Genomic DNA, 12,003 nt, shown 5'->3' on the forward strand with positions numbered 1-12,003 from the left:
GCAGAACAGTTGTCCTCAGGGCACTTTATACCCGGATCTGAAAGTCTGGGATGGAATGCAGAATACATCCCCAGTGATTCAGGTGGAGACAGTTAAAGAGCTCCTCTTCCACCTGGAATGTCACAAGTCCATGGGACCAGACGGACTCCACCCTCAGGTGCTGAGGGAGTTGGTGGGGGTGATTGCTGAGCTGCTCTCCACCATCCACCAGTTCTCCTGGTTAACTGGAGTGGTCTCAGAGGATTGGAGGCCAATGTGATTCCCATCTGCAAGAAGGGTAGTAAGGAGGATCAGGGGAACTACAGGCCTGTCATCCTGACCTTGGTACCAGGTAAAATTATGGAGCAAATCATCTTGGGTGAGATCACACGGCACATGCGTGGCATCCAGGGGATCAGGCCTAGACAGCTTGGGTTCATGAAAGGCAGGTTGTGCTTAACCAATCTCATCTCCTTCTATGATTGGGTGACCAGGCTAGTATATGAGGGTAAGGCAGTTGATGTAGTCTACCTGGACTTCAGCAAGGCCATTGACATGGTTTCTCACAGTATTCTCCTGGGGAAACTGGCTGCCCGTGGCCTAGACAGGTATACCATTCTTTGGGTAAGGAACTGGCTGGAGGGTTGTGCCCAGAGGGTAGTGGTTAATGGAATTAAGTCCGGCTGGTGACACATTACAAGTGGTGTCCCCCAGGGGTCTGTACTAGGGCCCATCTTGTTTAACATCTTCATTGATGACCTGGAAGAGGGAATTGAGTGCACACTAAGTAAGTCTGCAGATGACACCAAGCTGGGAGGTGGTGTTGATCTGCGTGAGGGTTGGGAGGCCCTCCAAAGGGAATAGGCTGAATCGCTGGGCTAAGGTTAATGAGATGATGTTCAACAAGGCCAAGTGCTGGGTCCTGCACTTTGGCCACAATAACCCCATGTAGTGCTATAGGCTTGGGGCTGAGTGGCTGGATGACTGTGAAAGGGACCTGGGGGTGTTGGACGATGCTTGGCTGAACATGAGCTGACAGTGTGCCCAGGTGGCCAAGAAGGCCAACAGCATAAGAAATAGTGTGGCCAGGAGGAGCAGAGAGGTGATCATTCCTCTGTACTCAGCTCTGGTGAGGCCACACCATGAGTACTGTGTAGAGTTTTGGGCTCCTCACTACTAGAAAGACATTGAGGCCCTGGAACATGCCCAGAGAAGGGCAACATAACTGGTGAGGGGTCTGGAGCACAAGTCTTATGAGGAGCGGCTCAGGGAGCAGGGTTTGTCTAGCCTGGAGAAGAGGAGGCTCAGGGGAGACCTCATTGCACTTTACAACTTCCTGAAGGGAGGCTGTAATGAGGAAGGGCTTGGCCTCTTCTGCCAGGCTACAAACAAGACCCGAGGAAATGGCCACAAGTTGTATGGACATAAGAAGGAACTTTTTTTCTCAGAGAGTGGTCAGGCACTGGAATAGCCTGTCCAGGGAGGTGGTGGAGTCACCATCACTGGCAGTGTTCAAGAGGCATCTGGATAGGGGGCTAGGAGATATGGTTTAGTGGTTTTCTGTAGGTATAGTAAAGGGAGGACGGTTGGACTAGATGATCTTATTGGACCTTTCCAACCTTGTGATTCTATGATTCTATGATTCATACTCCAAGGGTACATTCATTTGCCAGCCTTTTGCCACAATTTGATTATTTGGTGAGGTGCAATAAGCCTGATATGTCAAATTATATTGCTATATCAATGACCTAATGTTAATGTCAGCTTCTTTGGAAATGCTTGAAAAGACGGCAGGCTCATTCCTGGCCTGCCTCCAAGGGTGGCTGTTAACACAAAAAGTACAAGGGCCCAGATTATCAGCCAAGATTTTGAGTGGTCAGAGAAGACTTAGTATTAACTAATGCCACTATTGACAAATACAAGGATGTCCAGTATTAACCCCACAAAACATTTACAAGAATTCTTAGATGTCTTGGAATACTGGAGGACATTTATACTCCCTCTTGCACAGAACCTGAGGCCCTTGCATAAACAAAGAAAGGCCAGTTCTGGGACTTGGGACAAATGGAACAAAAAGATAGACAAATAGATCGAGCAAAGATAGTTGTCAAACAACCTCAGGTGTTCAGTGTATTTGATCACGCTCTCCCCACTGAGCTAGATGTATATGTGACCCAAGAAGGGTTTGGTTGGGTACTACAGCAGTGGTAAGGTTCCATTTGGACTCCAATTGGGTTCTAGTCTCAGGTGTAGCATGGTGCAGTAAAAAGATACAGAATGACTGGAAAGCAATTATTGGCTACCTATTTTGCATAACATGTGAGCCAATAACACAAACAGCAAAAGTAGTAGTAAAAACAATACTATCTACTAAAGAGCAAATGAAAGATCTGATGTGTGTTTCTAAGATGAGGTGGCCCAATTTCAAACAGTGGCAAGTGCTATGTGGGACAACACAGTTACTTGTCCTCTTCATCTTTAAAAGAAGAATTACAGAACATACTTGGCCCAGTGGCGTATCACAGTGATGCACCTAGAGAAAACACTGTCATTCCACCTGAGAGGAGTCCTGTACAGGAGGGAAAATAACAATTTCAGAAGATGCCTGGTACAGTGATGGGTCTTGCAAGGGGAATCCAAGTAAATGATGTGCGGCTACATATCATCCCTCAATCAAGATAATCTGGTTTGAAGAAGATGATGGACAAAGTAGTTAGTGGGCTGAGCTATGAGCAGAGTGGATGGTCATAACCTAGGAACCAGGCAACAGTGCACTGAATTTCAGCTTGGATAGCTGGGCTGTGTCCTGACTTACACTTTAGATTGCCCAGTGGGCTTCTCAGGACTGGACTATCCATGCCCAGAAACATGTGTCTGAGTATATGGAACCTGGTTAAGCATAGTACAGTATGTGCCTACCATGTATACAGACATCAGCACATGCAGTCACTGAGAAATGATGAAGCCAACAGACTGGCTTAGATTAGGTGGCTGAAAGATTTGTCAGCAGAGAACGTTGCCTAATGGTTACATAAGAAGTTACAGCATGCTGAACAAAAGACAATGTGGACAGCAGTAAAAGCATGAGGGCTGCCTGTTCAAACGTCAGATATCATCCAGGCATGTTATGAATGCGAAGCCTGCTCCAGAATGTGACTGAAACCTCTACCAGAGACAACCGTCCACCACATCAGAGGACAAAACAACCTGCAGAGATGGCAAATCAACCACACAGGTCTCCTCCCTCAGCCTGAAGGAAGAAGCCTTGACCTGTGTGATTCAGCAAGCAAATTAATACAGGCCTATCCAATACTACAGGCAAATAAATCCTATACCACCAAAGTACTCACCAAACTAAAGACATATGGTACTCTTCAGGTTATTGAGAACAAGTAGGGAATGCATTTCACAGGTGTGACAATACAGAAATTGCTGAAAAAAACAATGAATGGTAATTTCACCTGCCCTGTAATTCACTGGGAGCACACCTGTTAGAGCAGTACAATGGCATTCTAAAGGCCTTTCTGATGACTGACTCCCAGCTCCTGCAGTGGTGGACCAAGAGAGTGCATGAGACACTGAGAGATTTAAATGAAGGACCCAGAGATGGTCAATCCAGTGCCCTGTTTCTATTATAAACTACTTGGGCTTCCCCACTTAGGATTCAAATTAAAGCATTTCTAAAACCCCAGGTTGGAACAGTAAATAATCTTCCGGCTTTCCTCTTGACAGTCTCTGACATTGCTGGCCTAAACATGGTCTCCACCAGACAGTGGGCTTATTCCAGCAACCAAGATGGAGGGCCTGTCCAGAAATGTAGCTGTTCGGGATGGTTACAAGCACTTCAGAAAAGATGGACAAGGAAGGAAGGGAGATGGTATAGCCCTTTATAGTAATGAGTATTTTGATGCTGAAGAGGTTGGGATTGGGAATGATAAAGCTAAGTGTCTGTGGGTAGGGATCAGGGGTAAGGCCTGTAGGGTTGACATCTTGGTGGGGGTCTGTTATAGGCCGCCCAATCAGGATGAAGAGATGGATGAGGCATTCTATGAACAGCTTCAGGAAGTCATATAATCACCAGCACTCATTCTCTTGGGAGACTTCAACTTCCCTGATATATGTTGGAAATATAACACAGCATAGAAGATGCAGTGCGTGGAAGATTGCTTCCTTACCCAGCTGGTATGAGAGCCTACCAGGGGTGGTGCCTTGCTAGACCTGCTCTTCACTAACAGAGAAGGACTGGTGGGAGATGTGAAGGTTGGGGACTGTCTTGGGCAGAGGAACCACGAAATTGAGAAATTCTCAATTCTTGGAAATTTCAGTAGGGTGACTACCAAAACTGCTATCTTGAACTTCCAGAGGGTGGAATTTGATCTGTTCAGGACACTTGTTGCAGGGCTCTCTTGGGAGTCACTCCTTAAGGGTAAAGTCCAGGAAGTCTGGATGCTCCTCAAAGTGGAAATCTTAAAGACACAAGAACAGGCATGTGTGTGGCATTCAGGGAATCAGGCCCAGTCAGCACAGGTTCATGAAATGCAGGTCATGCTTAACAAACCTCACCTCCTTCTACAACTGGGTGACCACACTGGTAGATGGGGGAAAGGCTGTTGATGTAGTCTACCTAATCTTCAGCAAAGCATTTAACATGGTCTCTCACAGTATTCTCTTGGAAAAACTGGGTGCCCATGACCTAGGTAGGTATACCCTTCTTTGGGTAGGGAACTGGCTAGAGGGTCATGCCACTGGGTAGTGGTTAATGGAGTTAAGTCCAGCTAGTGACCCACTACAAGTGGTGCCCCCAGGGGTTGGTACTGTGTGGCAGTGTTCAAGAGGCACCTGGATGAGGAGCTATGAGATATGGTTTGGTAGCTTGTGGATAGTAATGGTGATAGGAGGATGGTTGGACTAGATGATCTTGTAGATTCTTTCCAACCTTGTGATTCTATGATTCTATATAGACAGCTGAAATATCAGACTTTTTATTATTATTACATTTTTACAAGAATTATTGATTAAATATTGTCACTGAAATGTATGAATATGTTTAATCACTTTTCAAGCTGTGAAGGGGTGGAATGTAAGGGAACTGTTACATCATGGCCTGAACTGATGATTGAATACCTTGTGAAGGGAGTGCCTAGGCTGGGAAGATCATGTGCAAACAGTTTACCTGCACTTTCCCTGAGACTGGAAGGGGTCCTGGGCTCAGCTGAGGGTTAGCCTCTAGAGGAAGAATGTCTTCTGGACAAATGTCACTTCCTGAGAAGGAAGGTCTACAACCAGGGAATCTCACCACCAGCTGAATCAGTCAACCTTTTCCTATATCTGATCATTGGTTTCCCCAATGATACTTTGGTATCACAAAGAACTTTCAGAACTAGTTTTGCTGCTTCCTAGGATCAACACTAGTAATGTCCCTAAGCCAGGCCCAAGAGAGGCAGTAGACTTTCCTGTGAGTAGGGTCCTGACAGCATACTGAGCTCTCTGTTCCCCTCAGAAGGGAGTCACCTATGACAACTACCTTGCTTTTGGCAGAGGCAATCTTGAGGCATGAGAGTGTCTGACTCAGTGTTTAAAACCCTCTAGAAGGACATTCTTCAGCATCCTCACTTACCTGTTCTTCACAAATTATTCAATGAGATACTTAAGCAATTCCTTTCAATAGAACATTTATAGTTATCTTCCCTTCTTACCCATGCTGTTTCTTGTCTTTGTAGAAGTGCGCTTCAAAATTTCATATACCTATGGAAAAGAATAACAGGGATATAACCTGAAAATTGTTTGTTAAAATTATCTTCCTCGTAGAGGGAGAAATAGAATGGAACTTTAAAAATTAAAATCTGACAATGATACAGTAATTCATACTACTTGATTTTTTGACGCTACTGTAGAGTCTGTGTTCTGCTATGTCTCATCCTTATAAAACTATCAGAAGTGTAAGGAGTTCAGGTATAATGAGTGTTTTAAACAAGATTAAAAAAAAAAAAAATAATAATAATAATAAAAAAGCAATCATGTTTGGAAGCATAATATTAAGCTGCACAGTACTGTAATATTAAGCTGTATAGTACATACACTGTATCTATGAAGCCAAAGTGTATATGGCAAACATAGTATGCTGGAGAGGAGTTGCATAGCATCCATAAAGAGAAATCCTGCCTTGCTAACACACTGGAGACTAAACAGAATGTCAGGAGCATGATAAAAGCTTCTCATCAAAGACTACCAGAGCAGGTAAATTACTATAGGATTCAGAAGAGGTATGTTCATGGAAGAAGATCTGGCTAAACAGCATGAAGTAAGACTTTTATTGACAACTTTTACCAGTGGACTTGAGTCGGCAGTATATTTTTCCATAGCACCTACTCCCTCCAAGATTTATGGAGTACTGTGCAGCTACAGCAGAGCATTTCCTACATATATGTACTTACACACATACGACTGTTTAGTGCTTTATAGAAAAAGAGAAATAACAGGATTAGCAAAGTAGTCAACACTATTAAATCTCATTCAGCACAAGAAGTTATTTTTGCTTACTTACTATTCGACTGCGCGTAGCATTGTCAAAAAATGTGTCTTTATCTCTGATGTTGTACCTGAAAATATTAATAGAAAAAAAAATCAGGTATGTTTTTGGAAGTGAGTGAGACAATTTGATTTAGAACTAACTTACAAACGAGTAAGATAAACAAATGTTTTAAGGAAATGAAGATGAAATAGTACTGCATACTGTGCCCCTTCATTCAGAATTCTACTGGGTATGGCAGTAATGGTGGGCACAAAAGATACATAAATATTAACTAATGTAAAGTTCCTTTCTTTCAAGGAGAATGTTTATTTTTTACACAAACTGACATTTCAATCTTTTCTTTATAAAATACTCTCAATCCTACACAATTATGTGACTGTTTTAATTTGCCTAATGCAGATGCTTATTACTCTTCTCCAGGTGTCTAACCAGCCAACATTTCACTTGCTTGAAAATAACAGTTCCACTGGAATCATCATTTGTGAAATTAGTCTTCACAGTTCATTCCCCTCAGTCACTTTTGGTGTATTTTGTATTAATAAAATTTCAAAGAGGACAATAGATGATATGGGGATATGTTTGATTTTTTACTGAATTTAATATAAACTTAAATATAGGGGGAAAAAAAAAAAAAAAAAAAAAAGAGCTGGGGAAATATTTAGCATCAAACTGGTCCCAGATATTATTCTGAGTGAGGGAGGAAGTGTTAAGAATTTCTTATCTTCTAGCCAAGTTTTATTTATGTAGTCACCCTGGAAACAACGCCTCCTATTTATTTATGTGGAAGCTACAAAAGTTATGAAAAGCACAACAACACTATTTCATAGAATAAATTCTTAGATACAAAACATAATTTTTCAACATAGTCACCACCATTAACTGTGTATTTTTGCCAACAATGAACAAGAGCCTGCATGCCGTGCTCGTAAAAAATTATTTGGCTACTCAGATGTTTTTTGATTCTTGTTGCTGTTGCCTCTGCTGAAACACGCAACCTATAACCTCACTGTGCTCATATCCACTGTCTCATCTCCATAACTGTTCAGCAAGTGTCAATAAATGTCAATGTGTTTAATTTTTTTCCATGTGGAGGAATTCATTTCCACACTTTTGCTTCATACACACTTACACAACAGACACTATTTTGTCAGACTGCACCTCCAATACCATCTATCTTACAGCAACAAAATGTAATGGAATATTGTTGGGAAATTTCAACCTCTACCTACTTACCACCAATATCTGCCTCTGATGCTTTGAGCCAACATAGTAAAATAGGAGGTATTACTTTTGGAAGAGCTCTCATGGTACAATAAATCTTGCAAGAGGAAATATATTACCAAATCCCTATTTAATCTTTCTTGTCTCAAAACAAGCAGTAATATTGCTATCCTGTTAACAACAAATTTGTTGCTACATTTTTACAGTTCATTATAAGAACATAGTGAATTTATTTTTTGCACTACTTCAGGTGCCTTACCTAGCAGAAAGAAGAACATTGACAAAATTCTTTTCAACTTAGACTTCTGTTAATGATCTGAAACTGAATTCACTGTCAATACATATTTCCTCAGAAATTCCAGAAATGGTGCAAGCTTAACAGATTTCTGCTTTTTGATTGAAAATCACTTATAATTTTTTTATGTCATTTTTTCCTAGCTTTGTTAACTGCTCTTTAGAATTTAAAGTACTCACAAATATATTTTCTCCCTGGAAAATGGGTAAGACAGGCTTTTCATCTTGGTATCTTCTTGTGGCACCTGGGGTTGTAGGGGTTCAGACAATTTGCACCATATTTCATTTAACTTTTTGAGTATTCCCCCTTCTTCTTTGATTTTATACATCTGAGTAAATAAAATTTCACACATGAACATGACTTCCGAAAATACACTAAAATGAAAAAACCCACAATTTTTATGCACATTCCATGTTTAAAATAAACGCCTTAATATAAATTCTAGTGTAATGTAATGCCAGAATCTGCAAAGGTTTCAGTTCCAAGGACGCAAGCTTCTTCCAGAAGAAAACACATAGTACAAGAAAAATCCTTAGTAATTCATCTCAGGTAGAGCAATGATTTTGACTTTGTAACTGTAACTGGAAATAAGGGGGCAGACAAAGCAAGAAAAAACTTTACTCGCTGTCATTAATACTGCTAAGAGTAAGTATGTTATTTTTGGATAATAATTGCTAGTTGTGTCTAATGACACACACACACATACATACGCCATTAAAAGTGAGGATGCCTGGCTCGTGGCTTTATGGCAATTCCAAGGATGTAGGTTTTGTTGATTCAGATTGACATGTTGAGTAACAGTGCCTCTCAGAAATATAGAAGTAACATTTTTCTTGAAATACAAACAAACTTACCAATCGTGTTTATTTGCAATCTGATTAATCAAATTAAATAAATAAACTTTATGTAACACCTGCATGAGCCTATGACAAAGTATTTTTATTATCATTTCAAATTGAAATGATATTAAGTACCTTAATTAAGTACCTCAATGCTTCATAGTTTTTAGATCATCTCGTCCTCTACCTTCAGCACATTATTAACTTTTCTCAAGGTCTGCAGTTAGGTTCCTTGAAAACTTGGACATCCTTTAACCTAAAGTATTTTTTGGGAATTATTTTCTTGTTTGAAGTTGTTATACACCTGATTATATTTGATGTATCTAATTTGTTTCAGTGTGGTGCATTCTCATTCATCAAAAGTATCAATTCAGTCCTATACAGAATTATAAATGTAGACGAATTTGCTCAGAAGGCAACTTTTACCAGAATGTACCTGAACGATATTTTAAAATTGAATGATTCAAAAGACTTTTTTACAACCAAGTTATCATGTTTAGAAATGAATAATTTCCAATGAAAATCCTTTTTTATGTTTTTATTGGTTGTTTGGATAAATAAAGATAACATCACAGAAAAAAAAATGCTATTAAAATAAAATAAAAAAAAAATTATGTTCTTTTTGTTGTTACTGGCTGATTTTTTTTTTTTTTTCCAGTTTTTATTGCTAAATCTCTGAAATTCAAGGTTTCAGTATTTCAAAGTGGGTCTTTGCCCCCACAGGAAGTTCATCTCTTGACTGTCTTTGCAAAAGTTTTATGACAGTAACAGAATTTTCATGCCATGCCTGTTGAATTCAACTGTTAACATTCAATTTCTTCAACTGAGAAAAAAAAAAAAAAAAAAAAAATAGGATAAAACCAGAAAGGACAACTTACAGTAGCTTTCCAAAGCCTATTCATTTTCAGAGGCTGATAACAGGTAAACAGTTGAGGGAGACTTTTTAATCTTACTTTACACAGAGTAAGAATGTGCAAGACTAGCTTGGCCAAATCTCTGACGCTGATAGACAGTAAAATTCTAAGGTGTGGACATCCTTTACTGGGTGAAAATAACTGATCGGTTAAAATCAAAACACTATGGACTTGCCTTCACTATCATAATGTACTGCAACTTACCTTTGAAGTAAGTTCCTTGACAAAATTCTGCCTTCTCAGTTTCAAATCCCTCCTCAAAACTCTCCTCTGTTGTTACTCAACAGAACATGGTCTACCAGTAAGCTGCCCCTGGGGCCTTTGAAATCCCATCAGAAATTTCCATCTTAAATTCAACTCTGAAAACTATATCATCACAAAATGGTAAGATGAAAGAATAAGCATTACATGTTATGTGGAGTGATTTAGAATAATGTATTTCTAAAAGCTACAAAACATTTATATTTCTGATCAGTCTTCCTCCAGGCATAAAACTAGTTGATATAGAACAGAAGAAGTTTACCTTTTTAGTGGGCATTTTTATTTTAAGGAGTTCCGCTTCTCGGCTAAGTACTTGCCAAGTTGCATGAATACGAACAAAATTTAGTCCTTGGCTCTTATTCTGAAATATGTAGTGAAAATAACAAATTTCAGCATTACTGAACAGAATATAGTAATCAAGTTTCAAGATGGCACGTATAACTAAATCTTGTGACAGAGAGCAATCATAGTGAATAACCAACTTCAATTACAACAAAGATTAAATGTGACTTTTTCTTTAAAAGCTGGACTATTTAATGCTTGGGTGTCCAACCGTTTGGCTTGCTTGGTCCACAATGAGAGAAGAGGAACTGTCTTTGACCACAGATAAAATATGTAGCATAGTTAATGTATATAAGTAAAAAAGTTTATTATACATACATTTTTAATTACAACTTAAAAAAAGAACTTAGAACTACTAAGACATTTGACATCTTTGTGAAACTAATGCATCAGTCTTGTTCAGTGGAAGTGGCTGCAATTCTTCTGCAAAAAATTTGATAAAATGAGTAATGTGTGACTGTGAAGTGAGGGATATTTTTCTCTGGTAACATAGGTATCTCGTAGGATAAAAGTATAATAGAGACAAGATGAAATTTTTGAGTTGAATATCTAATTGCAACTCTATACATTCAGTTTGAAAATTTGCAGAAAATATATTTATGTCAACTGGAAGTGGAGTTGCAAATACACAAAAAAAAAAAAAAAAAAAAGTTGTCTATTATTTTGGCTATCTTGAAACCTATTCTCAAATTAATTTATCAGAACAGAAAGGATTTTTTTTTTTTTTCTGTTCACAAGACTGTTTAATTAATATATCAAAATACATAAAAACTATTTTTCATAACTTGAATTAACACTGCACTTTGCCCATTCTGTGTCCTGGTTTCCCTCCAGTCACTGCCATTTGCATGCCAGTAGTTTGGTTGTTGCTGAGGAATGGGTGCACTCTCAGGGCCAGGACATGCCAGGCTTCTTGTCAGGAAAGGGACACTGCTGTGATAGTACGGGACAGGGGGTGGGCCACTGTACAAGGTGTCCCATGGGCCACAGGTTGGACATGTCTGATCTGATGCTCTAAAAGCCAAATCTTCTAATACCCTGGAAGTCTATTTTTAATCCCTCATATATTCTGAAATCTAGCAGGGATGCAAGAAAACTGAAGCAAGTTTTCCACATTGATAGAGGACACAGCTATGTTATGTGCTGGTTTAAAATGTGAAACTTGTGTGGCCCCCTTGGAAGCAGGTGACAATTACAAGTGTAAGCAATTGAAGATAACTAGAAAACTGCCCACTAATCATTAAGTAGTCAGACTCTAGAAAGCTGGGAACATAGGCCTTATCTATAGAGACTCAATGTGTTCTGTTGGAAATTCAGTTCAAGTACTCTTTTGCAAAACTTTAAGAAAAAAATTAAGAAGGGGAATGACAGTAAACCTAAAAAAAAAAAAAAACCACGATCCATGAAACTGGAGGAATAACTCTTTAACTCCCAGTGCACTACATGATGTTACAATGTGGAATATCGACAATAAAAAAATCATAAAACCATAACACTGTTCCAATGCTCCATCACACTTACCATACACAAGCCCTTCTAAATGTTAGTATGGATCTTTCTATATTCAGGTTTTAGCCATTACTCCTTGTCCTATCACTACACAACACTAAGAAGATCTTG

General features: G+C 39.3%; 1 protein-coding gene across 1 annotated transcript in view; it reads right to left on the reverse strand.

Annotated features, from left to right (window-relative positions):
- Positions 1 to 12,003, reverse strand: part of ANO2 (anoctamin 2) — a 179,234-nt gene that overhangs the window by 146,066 nt on the left and 21,165 nt on the right. The window contains exons 4-7 of the mRNA XM_072335289.1: positions 10,304 to 10,402; positions 8,207 to 8,355; positions 6,524 to 6,578; positions 5,676 to 5,724 (exon numbers count right to left, since the gene is read on the reverse strand). Coding sequence (XP_072191390.1) covers positions 5,676 to 5,724; positions 6,524 to 6,578; positions 8,207 to 8,355; positions 10,304 to 10,402 — 352 coding nt within the window. The remainder of the gene's footprint in view (positions 1 to 5,675; positions 5,725 to 6,523; positions 6,579 to 8,206; positions 8,356 to 10,303; positions 10,403 to 12,003) is intronic.

The sequence above is a fragment of the Excalfactoria chinensis genome, chromosome 1 (assembly GCF_039878825.1).
Source record: "Excalfactoria chinensis isolate bCotChi1 chromosome 1, bCotChi1.hap2, whole genome shotgun sequence".
NCBI lineage: Eukaryota > Metazoa > Chordata > Aves > Galliformes > Phasianidae > Excalfactoria > Excalfactoria chinensis.